General features: G+C 41.2%; 1 protein-coding gene across 2 annotated transcripts in view; it reads right to left on the bottom strand.

Moving 5' to 3' along the window:
• Nucleotides 1-27927, bottom strand: part of ACE2 (angiotensin converting enzyme 2) — a 53878-nt gene that overhangs the window by 18796 nt on the left and 7155 nt on the right. For both annotated transcript variants that reach the window (XM_027095798.1, XM_027095797.1), the window contains 9 exons: nucleotides 20197-20355; nucleotides 16806-16896; nucleotides 16229-16372; nucleotides 14744-14856; nucleotides 12061-12166; nucleotides 9495-9592; nucleotides 6408-6577; nucleotides 3607-3833; nucleotides 1014-1158 (listed from right to left, as the gene is read on the bottom strand). In XM_027095798.1, the coding sequence (XP_026951599.1) occupies nucleotides 1014-1158; nucleotides 3607-3833; nucleotides 6408-6577; nucleotides 9495-9592; nucleotides 12061-12166; nucleotides 14744-14856; nucleotides 16229-16372; nucleotides 16806-16896; nucleotides 20197-20355 (1253 nt within the window). The remainder of the gene's footprint in view (nucleotides 1-1013; nucleotides 1159-3606; nucleotides 3834-6407; nucleotides 6578-9494; nucleotides 9593-12060; nucleotides 12167-14743; nucleotides 14857-16228; nucleotides 16373-16805; nucleotides 16897-20196; nucleotides 20356-27927) is intronic.

The raw sequence follows: 27927 nt of genomic DNA, 5'->3' as shown, positions 1-27927 counted from the left end.
CTCCCATCACAACCCAACACGTTGCAGTGGTTTCATTTCCTGCATTCCTCCATAGACTACAAGTTCTTTGAAGTCGAGGAGAACATCAGAAATGATCAGCATCGGATTCCCCAGTGCTTTACCTAAAATGTGGGGTAAATATTTTTGTTTCAAAGAATGGACAAAAGCAAAAATAAAAATGAATAAATTGATCACTTCCGAAATAATATCACAGTTTAATGGGTGCCTCAATACTTAAGATAGAGCATGAGAAATTATGTCACTTGACCCTGCTGGGGGGTGGGGCAGAGCCAAGGAAACATTATCTGAGAAAGCTTCCAAATGGAGACTTAAAAAATAAAAAGGAGGCAGTTAATGTGGGGTGTGTGTGTGTGTGTGTGTGTGTGTGTGTGTGTGTGTGTGTGGTATGTGATGGCATTTCCCTAGCCTGAATACACTTCTCTCTCATTTTCACATACTTCGCCCCACATCACTAGATTTCAAGATTTAGCCACTGAAATCCCAGTTATTCTGACTAGGAAGAATTCTCTGAGAACTCCAGTGCTAGTTGTCTTAGGTGGGTTCTCACCCAAACAGACCCTGAGACCAGGCCCTGGGACGTGATCCCAGGAAACACAGGCAAAGGAGTGAGGAAGTGAGACAGGAAAAGGAAAGCAGCCCCCAAAAGGTGTGTTACCAAGCAAGTCACCACAGTGGGTAACTGGAGCCTATTCCCACTGAGGAGCTCTAGGATCCCACGTAGAGCACTCACCTCAGAATTCTCCCCGCTGAGGGCGAGGGAGCTGAAGTACTTATCCACCAATTCCCATCACACATAGTTCCTCAGTCTTTTCTCCATAGGAGGGTCCTAGTGACCAGAGGAAGCCCTCAGGCAATAAAATACAGATACTGGTACTAAGTATATGATGTCTGTGTGTGTATGTGAGTGTGTGGACACAGGCCAACCAAATGCTTTTAAATAAACAGCAAACTCATGAGGAAACATTTTACTGATTGCATATTCATTGACTTACTTCATCTCCCACCACTTTTGCATCCACTGCTCTTTGGGTATTTCACCCTTAAAGACCATCCACCTCCACTTTTCTAACATGTAGGTAAACGGTAGAGTTCCAACAATAGTAAGTGCTTGTTTGAGCAGGAAGTTTATTTCTGTTGCTGAAAATAAAATGGGAAAGGATAAACATTAAGATGAGGGTGACAGCGGATGTTTTGTATTAGATAATTTCCTAACCTCAAGATATTATTCCTCAAGATATACTTACTGTAAGGATGATCACATGAGAAATATTGACAGTGGACATAATAATATGTATATATTCGTTTTCTCAGCTGAGGGATTCGGAGTAGGGTGAAGCCTTGGATAGATCAGGTTAATAAATCTGCAAGGAACCCCTAATCCTTTTTCTTTATTAGTTTCCGTTGCCTTCCTTAAGTACTTCTTATCAGAGCTAATTAGGGGTATTTTATCTACTTTCCTAGGCATACTGTTTATCTTTTTCGGTTTATTTATGTATTTATTTATTTTTGGCTGCGTTGGCTCTTCTTTGCTGCACGCGGGCTTTCTCTAGTTGCAGCGAGCGGGGGCTACTCTTCATTGCGGTGCGCGGGCTTCTCATCGCGGTGGCTTCTCTTTGCCGTGGAGCACGGGCTCTAGAGCGCAGGCTCAGTAGTTGTGGCACATGGGCCTCGTTGCTCTGCGGCATGTGGGACCCTCCCGGACCAGGGCTCGAACCCATGTCCCCTGCACTGGCAGGCGGATTCCCAACCACTGTGCCACCAGGGAAGCCCCACACTGTTTATTGTTGCAAGCTCCGTGAAGGAAGTGACTGTCAATTCTCATTCGAGACTGTATACCTAGCCTGGTGTCTGCTACGTGATGTCCTCTGTGAGTCTTTGCTAAATAAACAAATAGTAAACCAGGGAAGGGAAAAACAACAAAAACGAGCCTCCCTACAGGAAACCATCCACTGGATGATCAGAAGTCCAATGTACTTTAAATTCACTGACATCTTCCTTACCTGAGTTTAAAATGCTTTAACAAATTATGTTATTTCATTTATCTTTTATTAGTGATGTAAAAAGGCAGTGGAGCTCATATCTAGTGCATAAATGAAGCTCACTGGAATGTAAGCAGAGGGATATTATCCACTTGGCACACCAATGTATTTAGTGTCTTTTAAAATGCTTTACACATAGTAAGTGCTCAATAAATATTTTTGGAAGAAGAAAGGAAGAGAGGGAGAAGGAGAGAGAGAGAGAGAGAGAGAGAGAAGGAATGAAGGACCTTATTTTGTTTAGCATCATTCACAGATCAGCGCCAGAGCCAAGGAAAGAAGCAGGAGTTTTTCAAATCAGTGGTTTAACCATGCCTAGTACTGTCTTAGTGATTCAACCATCTTTGACTGCTGTCAAGGAATATTAAAAAATGATAAAACTAATAATGGTCTGTTAATTGACTTGAGAATGATAATTTAAAATTAGGAAACAGGTGTGGTTACTGCGAACCCCCTTTCCTCTGTTGCTCCCTTCATGGGAGGATGCTGCTACTTGTCTATTACCCACTGGGTCTGTGCTCACAGTAAATTTTTCAGACATGATGATGGCTTTACACTGACCTACTCCCAGGTCCTTGTGAGATCATCAAGGTCTGGAGCCAGAAGTCGAGGCAAAGCGAATTGCCCACACAAGGATGGAGCTCATGACCTGGACCTCATCGACTGAATGTACTAGTAGGCAGAGCTGAAGTTTATGTCCCAAATTGCTAAAATGAGGGGAGAGAAATACATAGGAAAGAAGAACATATTTGGCCCTAAGTGTCCTCCTTTTACAAGAAAAAATCCTCACAGAAAAATCTGGATCTCGTGAATATCTGTTGTGTTCCATCAAGTCCAACCCATCCAAAGAGAAACAGGCTGCCTCGGGCAAAGATGCTGAAGGATGGCCGGAATCTGAGGGGATGTTACGGGGCAAATTCATGCTTCAGCCACATGAACAAAACGTTTCAGTCTCCTCCAATCTTGATATTCCACCACCTGTTCCTTAAGAACTCCCAAATTTCAAGTTACACTTTGCTTTGCATAATATTATGGGAAAAGTTATAGATTAGGGCTCTGCTTCCGGTTCTGCCATGTTGCTTCTTGACCTTGGGTTAATTATTTTCCCTCTCATGTCTTCAGTTTGCTTCCTCTGCAAAATGGTTGTTAGAATCTGTTCCAGCTCCACTGTTTTGGTTTCTGCCTAGAACCAGGGGATTCAGTCAGAACTCTGACACTAATTAGCTGGGTAACCTTGGATAAGCCATTTCAGTTCTGTGGGCCTGTTTTAGCATCCTTTTAAAAAGCTTCTGTTAGATGGTTCTTAGAGTCCCAAGACCATTCAACTTAGTTACCTCTCTTATGCCCTTTTCAAAGATACAAAACCAGAAGCTGGCATATTATACTATATACTTAAAATTTTTTTTAACCAGTAGCAATTTCCAGTTACCCATAAATAACTTATATTTTACATGGCAAAAATTAAATATATCCTATGCATGACAATAAATACCTTTGCCCATGTCAGACTAAAGAATACCCAAAACAGGCCATGAAAACATGTCCATACCACTGTCTTCATAAAAATCAGGGGGCAGAAGACCAAGGGCTTTCAGATAGTGAGGTGTAGCTGCAGAAAGTGACATGATTTCCCCAACAGCTTCATGGAAACCTTCATTAGCTCCATTTCTGAACAGGTAGGGCTGTGTGGCATACGCCATGTCATACTGGATGTGCCCCATCTCGTGATGGGCTGTCAGGAAGTCATCCATCGTCACCTTTGTGCACATTTTGATCCTGAACAAAAATGGGCAAGATTAAAATGAATCTCATTGAATTTCATTTAATCATCACAATGGAGTTATATGGGATTTCCATAGCATTCACCAATGATTCTTGAGGACCTATCTTGTACGTCCTAGAAACTGTACTAGGTGCTCAATATAAAGTGATGGGCAGGGCTGAATCTTGTCCTCCTGATCACAGACTAACAGAAAGGAAGATAAACAGAGTCGTCTACTACAGAAACTCTGAGGCAAGTACTCTACAAGTGATCAGTAGACATGGCCTTGGGCACAACAATGAGTATATGGAGGCATAGTCTTCTGGAAGCCCCCAGGAAGGGCATAACTCAGGATGCAATGAGCAAGCTGGACCTTGATCAACATGCAGGGCTTTGCCAGGCAAATGGCAGGGAGGGACAAGAGACTGACATTCCTAGAAGCGCTCAGTGAGGATGGCTTGAGAAAAGAATGTGGCATTCAGGACACAGCCAGCAGTCTGGTACAGCCAGGACATAGTAGTAGTAGGAGAAAGGGCTAGAAATTGATATTTGGGAATCATTAGCATGTAAGTCAGGGAGTGGATGTGATGGCCCATGAAGCTGTGTAGGATGGCAAGAAAAGAGGGTCAAGGACAAAGCCCCAGGAGGTCCCAGGATGTACAGGGTGGAGAGAGGAAAAGGAGACAGAGAGAGAAGTCAAAGAAGTCCAGAAGGCATGACGATGCAGACATCAGTGAACAAGAGCACTTCAAAGACAACTCCTCAACACGGCCCCATGCTGTTGTGGCCCAATGGTATGAGGATGGCATCTGGCAATTAGGTGCCGGTCCTTTTCAACTTGGCAAGAGCAATTTCATGCAGATGAGTGTAGGGGTCATATTTCAGTAGGTTCAGTCGTCTTCCCACCACTCTGAGCACCACGTCATCCCCCTGACAAATACCCTTTAAGGACCCCCGCTGCTCAGGAATAAACTCAACCTCCTTTATACACCCCAATATGACCTCCTTCTCTAACTTGGTTTTTCTCTATACTCTCTTGGCACAATTATAAGAATAGCTATTATATAGTTACTATCTACTGTGTGTAAGATCCTGTGCTAGGAAGCTCACATACACTTACTCATTTTTCAGCTTCACCCTAGTACTGGAGTCGGTGAGCTATGGCCTGCAGCTGGCTACCTGCTGTGATAGATCAGGCTTTACTGGGACACAGCCCTAACCATTTGTTTCTGTATTATCTATGGCTGCTTTCATGCCACAAGGGCAGAGATGAGTAGTTGCAACAGAGACCTGCAAAGCCTAAAGAAACTATTTACTATCTGACCTTTTATAGGAAAGGATTGCCAACCCCTACTCTAGCGCATGCGGCTGGGGCCCTGCCTAGATCTGCTTTACCAGAAAGATCCACCCATCTCCCAGGTGTCTGAGTCCTGGCTGTTGGCCAACAGCTGCTTCCTTCTTTAATGTTTTTGGCTAAATGGGAGGTGCCTCAACCAGGAGGTTATGTGGCCCCATACTCTGGGGCAGTCCACAGCCAATGACTGAGTAATATGGGGTACAAAGGGCCAGTCCTCTTGTCTCAAGATGTGACCAACTCTGTGGTACAAATCATGCTCCAGAGAGCCCCGTGGGATCAGGCTGAGGCCAAGTCTCTAGCAGAGACCACCTCCTTACTTAACTCTTTCCCCTGCCCCATCCTGCTTCCCTCACTCCCCTTTGCCTGCAAGCTCTCCCTCGGTGAAACACGTGTACAAGAATCTCCATCTCAAGCCAGGGAACCCAACCTAAGACACAAACCTGCCAACTGGGAATTACGATTCCACTTTATAGATAAAGAAACTGAAACCCAAGAAGGTTAAATACCTTGCCCAAGGTTGCCTATTCATTAAGTGACACAGCTGGGGTTAGAAAGCCTGTGCTCATTCTGCCATTTCACACAGACCCTCCTTCACACGCCCTTTATTCTAGCCTAACCTGCTGACTCCAGTACACAACACTGGTCCTGCCTCTCTGCATCTGATACTGCTATTCTCCCAGCCCTGTGTCCCTCCCAGCTCTGTCTGTCCAAACCCTTCTTGTCTTCCAAGCCCAACTCAAATGCCACCTGAAGAGCCCTGTCCGAGCCAAACCCCTATTCCAGGTGTGGTCACTTATCTTCCAATTCCCATGGAGTGTTCTCTGTGTTTCTCTTAATGACACATACCAGCTTATCTATTCACCTGTCCTAGCTCACTCAGAAGAGGGAAACGGAGGTGGGGATCAATGCCTGACTCACATATCCATCTTCCGTAAATCTTGCACCAAACCTTTCCTAATGGGGTCACCACCATACCCATGACCATGCAACTCTAATGGGTGCATATCATCTCAGATGAAGCAAACTGTCTAAAGGTTCAAGTTAGGGCCTGCTGACAATCCCCTTTTCCTTGGAAAGCCCAGATGTGCTCTCATGGACTCCCAGCCTTCGTTCAAGGAGAATTCATTCATCTCTTCTGTGCTCAGAGAAGCAGAGAAGGAATCCAAATTCATCCTCATCCCTCCATTGTCTCCCATTTTAGTATCAGCTGTGTACACATCAGCCTCACTACCTGAAGTCACCCTTCCCCAGGTCCCATGCTGTGGGGTGGCAGACCACTTTCCGGCCATCGCCTGGCTCAGTTAGCATGGAGTTATCCCAGAATCCTTGAGTCATATTAGGAAGGCCAATAGACACAAAGAACTTCTCAGCCTCCTTGAATATCCTCTTTGCATCCCAGGACTGGAAGAAAACAAAACAAAACAAAACCCAGCATTTAATTCTACCATTAAAATCACGGCATTCTTTCTGTTGGATGTGTACAAAGGCATAACTGTTCTGGAAGGCAATTTGGCAACATGTTTGGACAGCTTTCACAGTGTTTATACTCTTTGTCTCAGTAATCCTGTCTCTAGGGAACTAACCTAGGAAATTCTCAGAAATTAGGTCGAAGAATTATGTTTAAAATGATTTTTATTATTAATTTTCAATTGAAATAATTTGATATATTGTGTAAGTTTAAGGTGTACAACGTGTAAAATGATTTTCTTTTTTTTTTTTGCAGTACGCAGGCCTCTCACTGTTGTGGCCTCTCGCGTTGCGGAGCACAGGCTCTGGACGCGCAGGCTCAGCGGCCATGGCTCGGGCCCAGCCGCTTCGCGGCATGTGGGATCTTCCCGGACTGGGGCACGAACCCGTGTCCCCTGCATCGGCAGGTGGACTCTCAACCACTGCGCCACCAGGGAAGCCCTAAAATGATTTTTAATAGAGGAAAAGTGGAAACAACCACCAGAATGGTTAAATGAATAATGATGCCTTTGTGGAATGGAAAATCTAAATAAATTAGGTTTATAAAGAATTTTTATTGATATTTTTAATAATTTAATAGTGAAAAAGTAAAATATATAAACCACTTATATGGTATAATCTTAATGAGAAAATACATTAAAATGTTAACAGTAGACGGGGTGAGAACATGTGTGAAGTCTTTTGTCTTTATTCTTTATGTTCCAAGTATAAACACAAACGATAATGACCTTCTCTTTGCTAAAAACTGTTCAACTCAAGACAACATCACTTGATTGATCTCCTTCGATGGGCAAGGCCCTGGCATTAGGCTCATTAGAAGACACAAACAATAAAGCAGACGTGAAGTTGCGTGATTTTGGAACCAAAAAGGGCCACATGTGACCCAGCAGCCGATGGGTAGGGGGGGCCTTGGCTTCATAGTCTGTATGGGAATCTAAACTTTCAGAATGTTCTGGAACTGGAGAGGGGCAGCAGAAGGTGTCTGCGATTCAGCAAACTCTTCTGGGAACCAGTGTCTCTGGAGCTGACCAAGACTTCTTTGGACATAAGGCCCATATCAGTCAAACTAAGTTTGTATAATTGGCAGATATTTAATGAATCACGTTTTAGTGACACAGAAAACTTCCTTTCATCTTAAAGACCAGTCAAGTTTGTTTTTTCTCCTATGTCAGCCTTGGGGATATGCAACTGGATATAACAGACACTATGGATATTTTCTTTGACCTTTAAAGGCTTAATGTCAGTCAATATTGCTATTGGTGAGTATGGCATTCTTAAGGAGAATGAACATATACTAAAACAGCGTAGACGGGCAAGCACAATTAACATCTGCTGAATGAAGAATGAATGGATAGAAAACCAGGCTGGAAATATTAGGAGTTCTCAGTTCCAACCTTAGTTGTCACTGACTGTCTTTGTGACTTTGAACAAATCAATTACCCAAGCCTCAGTTTCCTCACCTACAACATGGAACTATCACAATACCTGTCCTGGCAGTCCCATAGGTTTGTCGTAAACGTAACATTAGGAGAGATGGTGGGTGTGAAGACACCGTAGATAGGCTATGGAGCTACATAAAGATGGGCCTCTGCTGCTGCTCAACTGCAAAGTGGGGCTACAACGGCTGCAGGAGTTTAGGGGCCCTTGCAGCTTCACGTTTTCATTCTGCTATGGACTTTTCCCAGGAGTATGTTACGTAGGTGAAGATGTTCATTGCATTGCTGCTTACAGATTTAAAACTGTTAACAAGCAGTGCATAAATAGCAAACCATGGTGCAACCATCTGAAGAAATTTTACACGGCCAGTAGATGTATGATTACGGCTCCTACCCAGAAATGTAGGCTATTAGCTGAATAAAGAAAAATACACAATTATAACTATAATATTATTTAATCAATGGAAGGGAACATAGAGAATTTAAACAATTATACCAAGATGGTAAAAGAAGTTTATTTAAAAACTATTTTAGACTCTTGTAATATGTTTAACAATAATGATTTTTAATATGCAAAAATCTTCTAATGATATCCTTTTTTTACTATTCACAGAGATTACTGACTACTTAGCAATGACTAACTTTATATTTTTTTAACATCTTTATTGGAGTATAATTGCTTTACAATGTTGAATTCGTTTCTGCTGTATAACAAAGTGAATCAGCTATACATATACATATATCCCCATATCCCCTCCCTCTTGTCTCCCTCCCTCCCACCCTCCCTATCCCACCGCTCTAGGTGGACACAAAGCACCGAGCTGATCTCCCTGTGCTATGCGGCTGCTTCCCACTAGCTATCTATTTTACATTTGGTAGTGTATATATGTCCATGCCTCTCTCTCACTTCATCCCAGCTTACCCTTCCCCCTCCCCATGTCTGCAAGCCCATTCTCTACGTCTGCGTCTTTATCCCTGTCCTGCCTCTAGGTTCCTCAGAACCATTTTTTTTTTTTTAGATTCCATATATATGTGTTAGCTTACCGTATTTGTTTTTCTCTTTCTGACTTACTTCACTCTGTATAACAGACTCTAGGTCCGTCGCAATGACTAACTTTAGAAAGAGTTATGGCAACCAGTTGATAATTCCACATCTTATTGCTTAATGGAAAACTCAGGTCATCTCTACTTTTAATATCTCTCAGCAAGATCAATACCATACTTATTGAAGGTACTTGATGTCACTGACACTGTAAACTACTTTTCCATGAAAAGACAGCTACATAAGAAATAAATTTAAATTAGCTTGAACATTTTCTCATTTACATGTTTTCATAAGACAAGAAGAGAAGGATGGCATAAAAAGAAATGAGGTTGAGGATTTAGATTTGGTTTTCAAGGTGTCTTCTTCCTACCTGGTTCTGCATTTCTTTGGTAACATCTATGCTCGGTCTCTCTCCAAAGGGGACTGTCAAAGGGTACAGATTTGTCCAAAATCTCCCCCACATATCACCTATTTAAAAAAAAGATTTCGTTAATACATGACAAGGACAACAGAAGTATAGACCTGATTTTACATAGTGCATGAGGTGGGATTGGTAAACAGGACACAGAGTATTCTAGATTTAATCTAGTTTCTGTGCTTCCTTTTCACTACCTCTTTTCTTCTTCCCTTATTTTATATTTTCAACATTCCCTTCTTTTTTTACCACCTCTAAAAGGTTAAAATGGCAGGAGATGATGTGGCTAGACAAAGCTTGTTAGGGAATCATCCCTGTTTCTCACATTTCAAATTACAATTCAAAGGCACAATGTATTAAATGTACAGGACATCACAGCTACTATAGATTAGAAATAGATTTATATAGTCCCTCATCCATGGGACAAAATACTACAAACTAGACTATTAGTAATCTATGATATTGGATTCAAGAGAGATCATATAGACAGACTTGTGGTTGCCAAGGGGGATGGAGGGGGAGGCAGGGATGGATTGGGAGTTTGGGGTTAGCAAATACAAACTATTATATAGAGGATGGATAAACAACAAGGTCCTACTGTATAGCACAGGGAACTATATTCAATATCCTGTGATAAACCATAATGGAAAAGAAAAAAAAGAGAGAGATCATATAGGATCATCATTCAGGAATCTCTGCTAACTAACCAGTAACTAAGTTCCACTTTTATTACTATATTATAGGAATCCACTTAACTGGGTGATTTTTCAAACATCTCAAACAAATGTTAAATTGAATTCCAAGGCCAGAAACCCTAAAAGGAAAAAATGGATCTAGAAAAAAATCAATCTCATAATAGGACCAGAATCCTGGCACCAAAGGAATGGGGGAAAATAACTACATAAAGAATATGTCAATGAACTCATGTTTTAAAAGATAAAATTCAGTAGAGATCAATGTAAAGTCCTATGCTTCAATTTTAAAGAAACATCTATCTATTCTAGAAATATGTGATATGTGACATCAGGCTGAAACATATCCCACACGTAAAAGACCAAAAGGGACCCAACAAACAGTATGATGTGGCTTCCAAAACACAAATGTGACTGTAGGGTAAGCGAGTAGAATTACAGAGTCTAGAACAAAGGAAACCATAGCACCATTTTTACTCCATGTTGGTCAAACTTTATCTGGAGTAACCGTTCAGTTCTGAGCGTGATATTTGAAGAGGGACATCAACAAAGGATAGCTTGTCCAAAGGAGAACAAGTAGAAAAGTGAGATTTTAAAGAATGGTTGAAAAATCTATGTAGGATATTTAACATAAAAGAAGAAAATAGTGTATACGTGATGATAACAGTAATACTCACTAAAATATACTGAGTACGTACTCTCGTGCCAGGTGCTACGCTGTGCCTTGACAGTGGTTGTTTATAAATCTCTAGAAGGCCATCTTGTGGAAGAAGAATGGACATATTCTGGGTAACCTCATAGCATGGAATTAGGCAAAATGAATGGAAGGCATTAGAGGGGTGCTGATTCACCTCCACATAAGGTAGGACTTTAGGTTAGTTTACTTTGGAAGGAAGAAGGAGCCACCTGACAACAGACAGGTTTAAGCAGAAAGTGAATTACCAAAGAACACCTGCCAAAGACACTGTAGAGAGTATTTATATATTGCTTTAGAGGAAAAAGTCTCCACTGATCCTTTGTCCAGATTCCCCCCTGCTAAGAGTGAGGCTTGGCTGTGGAGAATCAGCTGTCAGCAACTTAGCTTGACTAGAGTAGGCATGCTATGTATGCAAGACATGAACTTTTCAAACATATATTTTATTTGGCCTCAGCTTCTGGCGTGAGGGAGAGGGGAGGGAGGATGGCCACTCTCTGGTGGGGAATAAGGAGGTTGAATAAAGGGCCCCAGGTCTTGCATGGTCTACAAAAGCTCTATGGCAGGATCCAAAGTTCTTGGAAGATTGATTCTCCTCCTAAGCTAGGCATCTTCCTTCATGATGAAGACTTCATTCATTACTCATATGATTCCAAACCAAGTACTTCTCAGCAAAAGAAATTGTTGCAGTTGAACAATGAACTTAACAAAGCTTTCACTCAGGCTATACCTTAATTCTAGAAAGTCTTTCTCTCACCCCTGACTGCCCCTAGCCAACCAAGCTTCTTTCCTCTGAATATGATGCTAAAATTCCACCTCGAGGATTAGCCAACCAAGTTGATTAATAAAACTTAGCTTCCCCATTTCCACTCTCATTTCTCTAGTGATCTTAAATAACCCCTTTATCCTATGGATTGTGGCCAACATAATAACTCTTTATGTATAAAGTAATGCAACAGAGAACAATTTAAAATGACTTCTCTGTTGAAGATAGTGCTTTCAAACTTTGATTTCTATAATGTTACTAACTTCATTCACAGAATTTTTCAAAAGTTGGGCCTCACTCCAAAAAAACAACTTTATTGGTGGAAATGACAAAGAGCAAAGTACACAAAGAATTCCTGGAGTTTCTTACCAAGCAAATGGGCAGGGAGGCATCCAGTCGGACTGATACGGGAAGGGTAGGCATCCATCAACTTTGCCCTCACATAAGCGTGAAGTTGTTCATATAATGGTTTAATCTGAAAAGCTCAGGAAGAGAGTTTAAGACCAAGAATAGCCTATTTCCAATCCCCAACACTAAAAATAGGAGCTTCTTTAGACAAGTAGAATTTCCCTAAGTTCCAATTTCTTCTCCTCTGAAATATTCTGGAGAGTTTGAAAGCATTCATTCTTCCCAGATATCGATGATGACTAGTTCCACTGCATAAAGCAATTAACACACCTGGAGGGATACAGATCCCAAAAGGAAGGCAGATGCAAAAAAACATTCATACTTCCTTCATTTTTAAACTGAAGTATCATTTACATATAAAATTCAACCATTTTAAAATATATAGTTTCGTGAGTTTTAATAAAAGTATACTGTTGGACAACCATCACTACCGCTTGGTTTTAGAACATTTCCAACACTCCCCAAAGTTTCCTTGCACCCATTGGCAGTCAACTCCATTCCCACCCCCAGCCCCAGCTGATCACTGAACTGATTTCTTTCTCTATCGTTTTGCCTATTCTGCACATTTCATATAAATGAAACCATACAATACGTGACCTTTCATGTCTGGCTTCCTTCACTTGGCTTAATGCTTTTTAGGTTAATCCATATTGTTGCATGTATCAGTGTTCATTCCTTTTTATTACTGAGTAACATTTCATTGTATGAATACATCAGAGTTTGCTTCATTTAGTATCTTAAGGATAAAATTCACCAGTTGAAGGATGACTAGGTTGTCTGCAGTTTGGGGCTATTATGAGTAATATCTCTATAAACATTCATGCATAAGTCTTTGTATGGCTATATGTTTTCATTTCTTTCACATAGATCGCTAAGAGTGAAATACCATAGTCATATGGTAAGTATGTGCTTAACTTTTTAAGAAAATGCCAAACCATTTTCCAAAATGGCTGTACCATTTTACATTTCTGTCCGTAGCACTTAGTACTGTCAGTCTTTTTTTTTTTTTTTTTTCTTATTTTGGCTGTGCCGGGTCTTAGTTGTGGCACGCGGGATCTTGAGTTGCGGCATGCAGACTCCTAAGTGCGGCATGCATGCAGGATCTAGTTCCCCGACCAGGGATTGAACCCCGGCCCCCTGCATTGGGAGCGCAGAGTCTTACCCACTGGACCACCAGGGAAGTCCCTGTTAGTCTGTTTTAATCACAGCCATTCTGGTGGGAATGTAGTGGGCTTTTTTTTTTTAATTGAAGTATAGTTGATTTACACTGTTGTGTTAGTTTCAGGTGTACAGCAAAGTGATTCAGTTGTGTGTGTGTGTGTGTGTGTGTGTGTATATGTATATACATGCACATATACATACATATATTATTTTTCAGATTCTTTTCCATTATAGGTTATTATAAGATATTGAATATAGTTCCCTGTGCTATACAGTAGAACCTTGTTGTTTATCTATTTTATATATAGTAGTGTGTATCTGTTAATCTCAAACTCTTAATTTATCCCTCCCCCGCTTCCCCTCTGGTAACCGTAAGTTTGTTTTCTATGTCTGTGAGTCTGTTTCTGTTTTGTAGATAAGTTCATTTGTGTCATCTTTTTAGATTCCACATATAAGTGATATCATATGATATTTGTCTTTCCCTGTCTGACTTCACTTAGTATGATAATCTCTAGGTCCATCCATGTTGCTGCAAATGGCATTATTTCATTCATTTTTATGCCTGAGTAATATTCCATTGTGTATATATATATACCACATCTTCTTTTTCCATTCATCTGTCAATGGACACAGGCTGCTTCCATGTCTTGGGTATTGTAAGCAGTGCTGCTGTGAACATTGGGGTGCGTGTATCCTTTCAAATCAGTGTTTTCCTCTTTTCCGGATATATGCCTAGGAGTGGGAGCGCTGGATCATATGGTAACTCTGTTTGTGGTGGTTCTTAATCATGGTTTTAATGTGCATTTCCCTAATAACGTTTTATTTGCTTATTTGCCATTTGTGTAATTTCTTTGATGATGTACTTACTCACATCTCTCGCCCATTTCTTTTTCGGGGGGGTTGTTTGTCCTACTTCCGTTTTTGATAGCTCTGCCCAGCTATGGCTGTGACAGAACAGCTTCACATAAGAAGCTGGAAGGCATGGGGATGTGGGGGTCAAAATGAAGGAAGAGCGAGACATTGAGAGGTGTCTATGGGGCACTTCTAATAGGACTCTCCCTTCCCTAGAACATCTTCCTTAGCCAAAGATAAGGAAACAACAGTATCAAGTGTCCTGAGGAAGGAAGCAAAGCCTGTGGCTCTGCTAACAAAGGAAGACAGCACAGGCCCCACCTAGCTCCTGAAACCCATGCCTTCTTATAATGTAAAAGACCGCTCCTTCCTATAGTCTTTCCTTCTCATAATCTTCCTGTTGGTAACTGCTGCTCAATGGCTAAAAGGGAGAGAAGAGCAGAGCAATTCCGATCATCTGCAGCAGTTGCCCTGTGATTCTTTACAATCTTGCCAGGCTCTAATATTCCGTAACTCTGAGGCCTGGGAACGACCAGCCAGTGTGTTAAGAACAAGCCAGAATGCTTTTGGTCCCTGTCCCTTCTTCCTGCATGCTGCCCTACGTCCGTCTCTGCAGACAGTTCCTTGTTACCTCTGCAAAGGTACGTTCCACATCTGTGATCAACTGGTCGCGGCTGTAGTCATAGTCACCTGCCCCCGTCACTTCATAATCTCCTCTCCAATAGTCCCCATAGTCCTCATAATCTGTTTTTAAAAAGAAGAAAAATGAGAACATCTGGAAAGAAGAGATAAAGCACAATATACACAGAATAGCTTTCCTGGGAGGTTAAAAACTCCAAAAACCTATCACATTTTTATTGCCCTTCTAAATATCAACTCAAAGGGATGCAAATAAATAATAACACTAGCTAATGTGTCCAAATTTTAATTCATTATCTCATCTACAAAGCACAAAAACTCTACAAGACAGACAGTATTATAATCCCCGTGGTGCAGGGTAACAGCCTGCTCTTGGCCGGTTAAACGATTCGTCCAAGGTCACACAACTGGTGAGGGGCAGAGGCGCACTCCGAGTCTCCTAACCCCAGGTCTCTACTCTCTCCATAGGTCAATTTGCATCCTTAGCTTTAAAACGTGTGACTGGATCTTTAAATTCTCATTTTGCTCAGGGCCTTATATTTTCAAATCTAACCCAACTCATCTTGGACACGGCCACAGTGGGCCTGTGTTTGCTGGCAAATTGAACGTATGCTTCATGTAGTGTCTTGTTATCAGGAAATGCAAGCTTGTGTCAGGGTAATAGTTAGTAAAGTTTGTAAATGTATTTTAGCAACTTTTATTTTTACATGCACGTTGGCAATGGATGATCAGGAAGATGAGGAGACAAGTAAATATTTGGATGGAAGGATGTGGCGATGGGCTCCTGTCTCCAGCTTGCCTGTGGCTTGAGAACATGAGTTTAAGTGGTAGTGAAAGACATTTAGAAAGAACAGATGAAAAATGTTTTTCCTTCCTCAACCCCAGAGCATAAATTAATTCATAATGCTATGGCTTCGGCTCATTATTCAGGCTGGAGGGTAAGTTAAGAGATATGGAAATTCCTCACCATGTTAAGATTTTGATGACCACGTGATTTGAGTTATAATTACAACTACAGAGAATAGTAGGTTTCCAGCCTAAACTACTCTGATTTGTTTCGTTCTGGGATACCACTCTGACGTAAACACACAAATGACCTTTGAGAATGAACTGTGGCCAGATGGGAGTTTAGGGGAGAGATGGTGTCTCTGACTCTCATCCTTTCTGGTAAATAGAATCGATCAATCCCCCAGACTACCTCAGGAACCCTCGGGGGCCTGAGCTCTTCCCAGACAACTGATTTGTTTGAGGCCTGGTAACTTAGTCTCACTCTTGAGCCCTTTCAACCGTACAATGTCAATTCACCTTTCCTTACTCCCTGGTGGTCTCCTCTTTGAGACACGTAACCTAATTGTTCAGCAGGTGACTGTTAAATTAGGAATACCCCTTAGATCAAAGGGCAGGCTTGGTGATTCATGAGAAATAGCCCCGAAGCCCTGCAGAGAGCTTCAGAACCGCCACAGCCCAGCAAACTCACTGTTGGCTCTGGCCATCTCGTTTTCCAGGACCACATACTCTTCATATAATGGCCTCAGCTGCTTGCCGACCTCAGCCCTCCAGCCTTCCCAAGCCCAGAGTCTCCGATTGTAGTCTTTGCTGTTTTCCATTATGTCATCCAAACCTATTATCGCACAGTACCCAAAGGGAAATAAACATGCATTTGTAAAGTTTTTATTTGTAAAGACTTATATGAAATTTAAAGAATTAAAAGGCTGGCAGACATCAAGGTCATAAAGTTGTTCAATGAAATCTCATGATTCGTTCATTTCCTCACCCTTATTATAGTTTCAAAAGATTTCTGCAGAGAAAATAAACCACTGAGATCATTGAACTATTAATTTCATTAGATTACTTGAGTGTGACAAAATTCCCAGTGCAGTTTTGTTAAAACTTAAAAGAGCATCTGTGTGCTGAAACACACACATTTGGAATCTTCCCCTCTTTAGATGATCCATCTGAAAGGCACAATGTCGTCATCTAATGTTAATCTCATTTTTAAAGCTTGGAATAAAAAAAGGAAATTTTATAATCACTGCTCAAAATTAATAGCCCACCTGGTTCAAGTACTAAGCACTCTTGTGTATTTGGGTCCAAAACTTTCCCACTACTGTAGATGGTGCTCATTGTACTTAGAATTGCGTTCAACTGCAAATTAAAGATAATAAACAATGTTAAAAGTGGAAGATGTACAAAAGAGAATGCTAATGCAGAGATGTCCTTTCAACCATGTGATTTTTTTATGCCTCAAAATACAGCAGTTCACATCTTCTTGGCTAAGTATCTTCTTTCATGTAGGGTTGGAACACCTCAGTTAAATTTTCCCACCGTCGACTAGCACAGACGGGCCTTATAAGCACATGATAAATATATGTGGAGTGACTAAAAAAACAAAACAGAACAGATCTGCCAAAATCCCAAGAATGTTTCTCACCCACACACGCACAGAGCAGTGCATTTCTTATTCCATTCAGCCTTCACTGAGTGCACATTTGTTGAACATCTGCTATGTCCTACACTCTGACAATTATGACATGAACAAGTCACTGGTCCTCAAGGACCCCACAATCATGCGACAGTGAGACAATCATGAAACCAATGATTACATAATAGAGTGACAGGTACTATAACTGTGGCCAAAAAGTGATGTGGCAGCATGGGGGGGTGTGGATAAATTAATAACCTGGAGATTCAGGAATGGCTTCAAAGAGGGGGCACAATAGAGCTGTGTCTTGGAAGAGAGGTAGGAATTGGTCAAGTAGAGAAGGGAAGTAGAGGACAGAGCTTACAAGACAGAAGAAGGTTGAGAAAGACAAGGCATTTTCAGGGAGTGGTGACATGAGAGAGAAAACTGGGGTAGTGGTGTTGATTGAGGGGCATGGAGGATGGGAGAGTAGAGGGAAGTAGGGGCAGATCATGAGCAGCCTTCTATGCCTTACTGAAGAGTTTAACTTTTACCCTGTGGGTAAAGGAGCATAAAGGTAATAGAGTAAAGCAGTGCTACTCAAAGTATGGTCCATGGACCAGTGCAAGTCAGCAAATAGTTTGTTTCTCGTCTATGAGAAGCACAGGAATTGAGAGAATAAAGGTTTATAAACTTTTAAAAACGATTTGATATTTCTATGACAGCTAAGCATGTGATCAATGAAATTAACCAAGCACTGATCTGCAATGGATTGGAAATAAAGAAAGATAGGGAAGAAGGGAGGGAGGAAGGAAGAAAGGAAAGAAGGAAGGAAGGAAGGAAGAAAGGAAGGAAGGAAGGAAGGGAGGGAGGGAGGGAGGGAGGGACTGGTTCTCTCCCATAGATGATTTAAGAATCACTGGATGAACGGCCCTGTTTCCCCTTCTCCTATTTCTCTCTTCCGTTATTCCTTCACTCTACTACAAGAGCCATTATCCTAAAACATGAAACAGATCTCATGCTTAAAACTTCAACAAGATCCCACAGTCCAAAGGAATAAACCCAAGTCCCTTACCATGGCACAAAACCCCTCCTGCTCTCTTTCTCTACCTGCTTTTTCCATCTCCCCTCCTTCCTCTCCATTGAATTCATGCATCCTTGAGTCTCCCCTCCTCCCAAACACTTCAAGCTCTTCTTACACGCATTTCAGTGATTTTTAATCCTGGCTGCACATCAGAATTATCTGGGGATCTTTTTAAAATACAATGTCCAGTTTCCACCTAGACTAGACCAAGCTCTAGATTGTAACAGAGCAACGGGCAAGACGGTGTCCTTGTGGAAAAGATGGGGCAGGGCGAAATGGATAAAATAAAGTGGATTAATAACTATTTGAATAATGGGCCCCAAAGAATGCAGAATAATAAACAACAGCTTGTAGGAAGACACAGGCCATATGGTTTGACCTTTGTCCTTATCGTGCATTTTTCTTTTTATAGATGCAGATAAGAACACAGTACCAGAGGGCAAGCAGCTGAGAAAGACTTTGATGTTAAATAGGCAAATCTTTTAGATAAAAATATTTCAATAGATCAAATCAAGGGTCTGTAAATTATGATTTGCAGACCGAATCCTGTCTGCTGCCTGTTTTTGTAAAGTTTTATTGGAACACAGCCATGCCCATTTGTTTCTGTGTTAGCTGCGGCTGATTTCCCGCAACAAGAGCAGACTGACTCAGTGGGACAGAGACAGTATGGCCCACTAACCTAAAATATCTACTATCGTTCCCTTTACAGAAAGAAAGTTTGCTGACTCCTGGGCTAGAGAGATAGGATGAGAGATTTTTATTTTAACAGGGGTGAATGTAGGCTTTCTTGAATTTAGACAAACTACCTACATAAGAATAGAATTTTCAAAGGTATCATTTTTGGAGCAACATTGGTGGAAGAGATTTGGAGACTTTCTTGACAGTGATGTTGAGATGAATCAACCATGGAATTTGACTGTCAAAAAACCAAAGCAAGCAAACAGGAGCCTAATGTAATCCTGGGCTGTCTTAGTAGATGTAAAGCACAGGAGGCAGGATGTCGTACCCCTGCTCACCTCCAGGCAGACCCAAACCCACTCGGAGGGCTGTGTTCAGTCCAAGGATACTGACAAAATGAAGCCAGCAACTAGGACTGGTTAGGGAACTTGAAACCATCGTATAAGGAAAAATGGACAGAGTGAAGGATGTTTAGCCTAGAGAAGAAAAGACTCAACTAGTTAAAAAAAAAATTACCTGCCTTCCTTTATTTAAAGACCATTATGGGAGAGAGCAATTTGGCTCGAGAAGGCGGTACAGAGTGGAGGAAAAGCACTTTATGCTCAATGGAAGGAGTATCTTGCCATCAGTTAGAGGGACCCACATACGGAACTGGCCTCTTGGAAAGAAGTAAGTCGCCCATCCCTGAAGCAGTTTGAGCTGGGGTGGTTTAGCCATTTGTTAAAGAAGTTGCAGAGGAGAGTCAAGAGTCAAAGGGGTGGGGGAGGATCAGACGATATGCAGGGCTTCTCAAGCTTAGCACCACTGACGCTTTGGACCAGACGACTCTTGTCTTTGGGGGCTTCCTTGCGCCTTGTAGTGTTTAGCAGCATCCCTACCCGCCAGATGCCAACAGCACCCCTCAACAGTTGTAAAAACCAAAAATGTCTCCAGATATTGTCAAATGTCCCTGGCGGGCAAAATCACTCCCGGTTGAGAAGCACGGACATGGACTAAGTGCCTGGTCCTCAGGAAGGTGACCTCTGTCACTGTGTCCATATACACCACAGCGCCCTTAGAATCGTGCTTTAACAATGTGTCCCAACATACCAGTGTCCTACTTCACTCTCAAAGGATATCGGTTTGGATGATAAGTTACGTGGCCACCCTACCGAGGCACAGAGCTCTTTCTATTGTGAGCATTGCTATCTTGGCAGATAAAGGCAGCAGCCAGGGGTGATATTAATGTTTAAGATTTCCCCAATATTTCAACTCTTGGGGTCAATGCTAGCATGTCACGTACTCGTTTGCTCTTGTCTGCTGAGAGCACTGAGGTCCCACTCTGCTGAAGGACCTGCAATTGACGCTTGAGTGTGAGATTCCGAATTTCTTCTAGTGGATAAGTTTTGGCAATCCTGGATTGTTCTTCATAAAAGGCAGACCATTTGGCCCCGGCTGCATTCTGAAACGACAAAAAAAATAATAATAATAGTAATAAAGTTGAAGTTAGAATGGCACTGCTCGAATAGATAGAACAGAAGATATAGTCCAAAGAGCATCTGGTGGAACATTTAATATTTCCTGAGTGATTTAATTCTCTACTTTGCTGAAGGTCAAAGTTTAGGTTAAGAGTGACCAAGCCACACTTGGTCACACTCTCTTTCTGACCTAGTGCTTAGTTTTCCCAAGGGTCCTGTCCCCAGAACCGGAAGTGAATTCTCACAGATGATTCATGTTGTGAGGCCCTGGAAGGTATGGTCTTAGCACTTGTGACGTGGGCGAGTTGTTCAAGGATTCAAGGACGAGTGCTCTAAAGGGAGAGTCCAGCAGAGCTCAGAGCGGACTTCCTGGGCATACAGCTCCTCATGGCGATGAGAACCGTAAGAAATGAGAACCAGTTTACAGGAAGCTCCATGGTGCCATGATTTACCAGAGATTCTGATCTTAAAGTATGATCCCCAGTCAAGGTTGCCCAGAACATGGCCATTTGGTAGCTGTGGTGATTTTCTACCAGCAAAAGAAACCAATAAGCAGGTGATGATGCCAGGATTCACTTGCCCCCCCATCTTGACCATCAGTAAGCAAGTGGACTTCTCCAGACTTATCCAATGCAGTCTTCTCTCAGCACACAAGCTCATTTCCATTTATCAAAGACTGAAATGAGCAACTATTTTGTACATTGTACTTCTCCAGACCCTATAAAAGAGGTAGCATATGAGGCAAGTAAGAACTCCATTCCTTGAGTCAGACACTTCTGACTAGCTATTGTGACCCTGAACAAATTACTTAGCCTCTCTGAGTCATGTTACCTTACTCGGAAAATGAGAGTAATAATAGTAGAACTTACCTCAAAGGGTTGCTGTAAAGGCGAGAAAATTTAACAAGCGATATAATGCCTATCAAAGTGCCTGATATATCCCAAGCATTTAAAAATCATAGCTACTTTATCACTTACAGGGAAAAAAGTCCTTGTCCTTAAGTGGCTGACAGTTTTATCAAACAGATAAGATACGCATCATGAATGTTTCACTACTGAAACAAGAGCATATGATAATGTATAAACTATGAGTGGGGCTAAGCAGTTCCTGTTACAGGGACCAGATTTGGCAAGCCCTCCTGGAGGAGGTGGAACTTAAGACAGACCTTAAAGTAGGTAGGAGATAGATGGGTGTAGAGTACTTTGCAAAATAATTTACCTCATTTGGTCTTCTTAACAACCCCACGAGATAGAAAATTATTCTATTTCCATTTTTCCTATGTGTAGAAAGGGGCTAAGAGAAATAAAAAGTGGAGCTGGTAACTAAATGCCGGCATCTGAATCCTGGATCCTGTGGTGGGCAGACACTAAGATGGCTCCTGTGATCCCTCCTTCCTGCTGGGGCACCCTTGTGTGTCCCCCTCCCCTTGAGGGTGAGCAGGACCTGTGCCTCACTTCTAACTGGGAGAATATAGCAAAAGTGACAGGATATACATGTTTATGTTACATAAGGTTGCCATTTTTATCTTGCCAGAAGACTCTCCCTTGCTGATTTTGATGCAGCAAGATGCCATGTTGTGAACTATCCTATGGATAGGGCCACATGGTGAGGAATTGAAGATGGCCTCTGACTGACATCCTAAGGACCTCAGTTCAGCAACATATGAGGATCTAAATGCTACCACTAACCACATTAGCTTGGAAGTGGATTCATCCCCAGTTGAGCTGCAGATGAGACCACAGCTCTAGCCGGGACCTTGACTGTAAGCTTATGAGACTCAGAAGCAGATCCAGCTAAGGTGTGCCTGGAGTCCCGCCCCACAGGAACTGTGAGATAACAAGTGTGTGTTGTTTTAAGCTACTACGCTTGTAGTAATCTCTTACTCAATAGAAAACTAGCACAGATTCCAAAGCAGGACTCCAGACATGACTGCACTCTCTAGACCAAGGAATTTTACTTTTATCCTGTAAATACTAGGGAGTCACTTAGGGGTTGCAAGCAGGTGTGTGACATGATGAAAGTGGTGCAGGAAAGGGACAACAACGGATCAGACAAGAGATGAAGGGAATAGCTGCAGTGAAATGGAAAAAGATTCCTCTTTATTGAGCACACACAACCCCTCAGGAACTACTTCTCAGTTAATCTTCACAAACAATCTTGTGAGGTAGTTGTGATTGTCTCCACTTCACAAATGAGGGAAAGGAGGCACAGAGCAGGTAAGTAACTTTGCCTAGGTCACACAGCTAGCAACTGGAAGAAACAGGGTGTCAACCCAGAAATGTTTACCTCCAAAGCTAATGCTCTTAACCACTGGCTATAGGTTCGACATATTCTGTTCTTGTCTCTAACATGCCCGAATGAGAGGGAGTGAGCTATGGAAAGAGGAGTTCGGTCTACAGCACAAATTCATTCATGCAACCCACCACTCACCTCTCAGTCCCTACCCTTTTTCATCCAATCCAGAATGACTGACAGCAAAATTTCTAGTAAAACTTTGATCCCAAATTAAGGCAATTCTTTTCTTTTCAATCTACTTTGGAAACAGCTCATTATTCCCAAAAGGCCCCAATCTTAAAATATTTTTTAAAAATTATACTGCATGTGGGAACTTTGAAGATATCTGTTTTATTTTATTTATCGCTACCATATACAAGTGTTATACTTTATGTCACAAAAAAATTACTTTATGTTGCCTTGAATTTTGGCCCCTGAGGACACACTGTTCCATCCCAAGCTGTTCTTTTTAATACTGCTTACAATCTATTCCATATTCATGCTATAAGGCTCCCAAGCCTACATAAAACTGACAGCTTAGAAGTTATACAGAGAATCAAAGTCAGTTCATACATGCCAACCAAGTAACACAGACAGTGCTTGAGAGCTATATGTCATTTTTGGATTTGAATGATGAACGAATTGAAGCATATACAGTAACCTACGTAGTTACAGGGTTCAAAAGGAACCATTACAAATCAAATAAGTGGCATCCCATACTGCCTCTGTGCAAAGGCAGGAGAGCAGCAGCTAACACAGCAAAAGTTTCCACAGCCATTGATGGGGGTTTGGGGTCAAGACACACATTACTCAGTACAATCACAGGAAGTTAGAACCCTCTCTGACTTCCTACATATAACTACAGTGGATACCATATTCTCATCCTACAAGAGATCCTTTGTAATTTCAAGGACTGAAGATGTAAAATCCTAAATTATATTTTAAAACACTCCAAAAGATATCCTGCTCTTTTTGGCCCTAATGATATGCAAGTTAAATATGATTTCATTATGCTTTTAAATGTTTTCATATGAGCTTCGTCTTAAGCCATAGGTCTGTGGTCTCTACACAAATTATGATAGTTTTATATAAACAATTAAAATGCTTTTGTGATAAGTTGTTTGAAATGAAAACAATTAAAATCTCATTTTCTTTTTTTCTATAGTTCACTATCAACCCCTAAACCACTTCTTCCCCTGTAGGTATGAGAGTTCCCTGAAGACAGAAGATGAAAAACTGAACGGAACCTTAGCATCCAAACAGTGACTTGGAGCCCAACAGGCTCCCAGGGAACCCTCCACGCTCAGGTCCCATATGCTGGTCCAGTTTTCATATATAGCTCTCAAAACCACATCAGATTCAAAGATGAAAACTGCCTTGGTTACTTTTCAAATATGCCCAGATACTTGCATATTTTTAAAAACAGCTTATTCTATTCAAGGAAGTAGGTAATCTAAATTACAACAATATTGTTTTGCCATGAGAATCAAAAATTTATTTTTTCTTTTTTCAGATGGGAGGAAGGGGTATGGCTGAATTTTATCTCATAGGGAAAAAGAAAAATCCACTCACACCTGAAACTGGGTCCTGCCAGAAAGTGGCCCACTAGATATATATTTGAGATATTTCATAATAAAAAATATAATGTAGTATAAGTAACATAGCAAATATCACGAAAACCTCTACTCAGATTTTTTAAACGTTGACACTTTGCAATAGTTGCTTGAGACATATTTATTTAGTGGTTAGAATCAATAATACCATATTATATACTCAAAAGTTCCTAAGAGAGTAGATCTTAAATGTTCTCACTACAAAAAAGAAATGGTAGGACTTCCCTGGTGGCACGGTGGTTAAGAATCCACCTGCCAATGCAGGGGACACGGGTTCAATCCCTGGTCCAGGAAGATCCCACATGCCGCGGAGCAACTAAGCCCACGTGCCACAACTACTGAGCCTGCGCTCTAGAGCCCGTGAGCCACAACTACTGAGCCCACATGACACAACTACTGAAGCCTGCATGTCTAGAGCCCATGCTCCGCAACAAGACAAGCCACCACAATGAGCCCGCACACTGCAACGATGAGTAGCCCCCGCTCGCCACAACTAGAGAAAGCCCTCACGGCAACGAAGACACAACACAGCCAAAAATTAATTAATTAATTTAAAAAACCCCACATATTCTTAGAAGTGGAATTGATGGGTTAAAGCAATTTTCAGCTCCTGTAGATATTGTTAAATCTTGGTAAATCTGATTTTATGTCAACTCGGTGTTTCATTATTAATATAATGTTATCCCTCTGATTATTAATGAGGTTAAACATATATATGAGGTATATAAATATATATATATATTCAAATTTCCTCCTTTATGCATTTGCTGCTCATATCTTTTCCCTATTTTTCTAGTGAATTTCTGCCTTTTTTAACACTTAGTAAAATTTCTTTATAGATTCTGACTGTTAATCTTTTGTTAATTATATGTATCACAAATGTTTTCTCAAGCTCTGCTTCTTGTCCTGTGTGTGTCTGTGTGTGTAGGTTTATGATGCCTTTTAGTGCACAGAAGTTTCTTTCTAATCCTAATGCAACTGATTTGCTCAGTCTTTTCCTTTATAGATTGATCCTTTTGTCTCTTATTTAATAAATCATTCTAAAACAAAAGTCATTTAATAAACCATTCCTGGGCTTCCCTAGTAGCACAGTGGTTAAGAATCCGCCTGCCCTCTCGGACTTCAGACTATACCACAAAGCTACAGTAATCAAGACAGTATGGTACTGGCACAAAAACAGAAATATAGACCAATGGAACAGGATAGAAAGCCCAGAGATAAACTCACGCACATATGGTCACCTTATCTTTGATAAAGGAGGCAAGAATATACAATGGAGAAAAGACAGCCTCTTCAGTAAGTGGTGCTGGGAAAACTGGACAGGTACATGTAAGAGAATGACATTAGAACACTCCCTAACACCATACACAAAAATAAACTCAAAATGGATTAAAGACCTAAATGTTAAGGCCAGACATTATAAAACTCTTAGAGGAAAACATAGGCAGAACACTCTATGACATAAATCACAGCAAGATCCTTTTTGACCCATCTCCTAGAGAAATGGAAATAAAAACAAAAATAAACAAATGGGACCTAATGAAACTTAAAAGCTTTTGCACAGCAAAGGAAACCATAAACAAGACGGAAAGACAACCCTCAGAATGGGAGAGAATATTTGCAAATGAAGCAACTGACAAAGGATTAATCTCCAAAATTTACAAGTAGCTCATGCAGCTCAATATCAAAAAAACAAACAACCCAATCCAAACATGGGCAGAAGACCTAAACAGACATTTCTCCACAGAAGATATACAGATTGCCAACAAACACATGAAAGAATGCTCAACATCATTAATCATTAGAGAAATGCAAATCAAAACTACAATGAGATATCATCTCAGACCAGTCAGAATGGCCATCATCAAAAAATCTAGAAACAATAAATGCTGGAGAGGGTGTGGAGAAAAGGGAACCCTCTTGCACTGTTGGTGGGAATGTAAATTGATACAGCCACTATGGAGAACAGTATGGAGGTTCCTTAAAAAACTAAAAATAGAACTACCATACGACTCAGCTATCCCACTACTGGGCATATACCCTGAGAAAACCATAATTCAAAAAGAGTCATGTACCACAATGTTCATTGCAGCTCTACTTACAATAGCCAGGACATGGAAGCAATCTAAGTGTCCATCAACAGATGAATGGATAAAGAAGATGTGGCATAATATATATACAATGGACTATTACTCAGCCATAAAAAGAAACAAAATTGAGTTATTTATAGTGAGGTGGATGGACCTAGAGTCTGTCATACAGAGTGAAGTAAGTCAGAAAGAGGAAAACAAATACCATATGCTAACACATACATATGGAATCTAAAAAACAAACAAACAAAAATGGTCATGAAGAACCTAGGGGCAAGATGGGAAAAAAGACGCAGACCTACTGGAGAATGGACTTGAGGATATGGGGAGGGGGAAGGGTAAGATGGGACAAAGTGAGAGAGTGGCATGGACATATATACACTACCAAACGTAAAATAGATAGCTAGTGGGAAGCAGCCACATAGCACAGGGAGATCAGCTCGGTGCTTTGTGCCCACCTAGAGGGGTGGGATAGGGAGGGTGGGAGGGAGGGAGACACAAGAGGGAAGAGATATGGGGATATATGCATATGTATAACTGATTCACTTTGTTATAAAGCAGAAACTAACATACCATTGTTATACTCCAATAAAGATGTTAAAAAAATTAAAAAAAAAAAAAAAGAATCCGCCTGCCAATGCAGGGGACACGGGTTCAAGCCCTGGTCCGGGAAGATCCCACACTCCATAGAGCAACTAAGTCTGTGCACCACAACTACTCAGCCTGCACTCTAGAGCCCATGAGCCACAACTGCTGAGGCTGCGCACCACAACTACTGAAGCCCGTGCACCTAGAGCCCGTGCTCTGCAACAAGAGAAGCCATCGCAATGAGAAGCCTGCGCTCCCCAATGAAGAGTAGCCCCCGCTCGCCACATCTAGAGAAAGCCCATGCGCAGCAACGAAGACCCAGTGCAGCCAACAATAAATGATAATAAATAAAAATAAATATAAAAAAGAAATCTTATCTATAAAAAAATAATAATAAACCATGTCCAACCAAGAGTCACCTATATATCCTTATAAAAGTTTGTCTTACTTTTCCTATTTAATTTTTAGTCTATCTTAAATTTATTTGTATCTGTTACATAAAGTAGGAATGCCTTGAGCTTTGGCTCATAAAAGGGTCCCTACAGATTTTTAAATTTGCTTCTTTTTACCAGAGCTCTAGGAACCTGAACAAGTTTTTTGTTAATTTCTTGGCTCAATATTCCTGCACCCTGCTAGTAGTGTAAATTCATTTTCCACACCTATTAAAAAAATTCACAAGTGAAACCTGATTTTGATCAGGTCTCTAGATCAGGACTCTGCCCACCATTTGTTTTTGTAAATGAAGTTTTATTGCAACATATTCACACCCATTTGTGGGCTGTCTATGGCTGCTTTTGTGCTACAATGGCAGAGTTGACTGGTCTACAATGGCAGAGTTGAATAGAGGCTCACAAAGCCTGAAATATTTACTACCTGGCCTTTTATGGAAAAAGTGTGCTGACCTCTGCCCCGGATCTATACATTTACAGAAAACACAGGGGTCAAAAGAGCATGTTAAGCAATATTATAGGGACATAATCAGCAAATCCAG

This window comes from Aethalodelphis obliquidens, unplaced genomic scaffold, assembly GCF_003676395.1.
Source record: "Aethalodelphis obliquidens isolate GAN/ISIS:26980383/991018 unplaced genomic scaffold, ASM367639v1 scaffold94, whole genome shotgun sequence".
NCBI lineage: Eukaryota > Metazoa > Chordata > Mammalia > Artiodactyla > Delphinidae > Aethalodelphis > Aethalodelphis obliquidens.
This window is presented reverse-complemented; position numbering and strand designations above follow the sequence as displayed.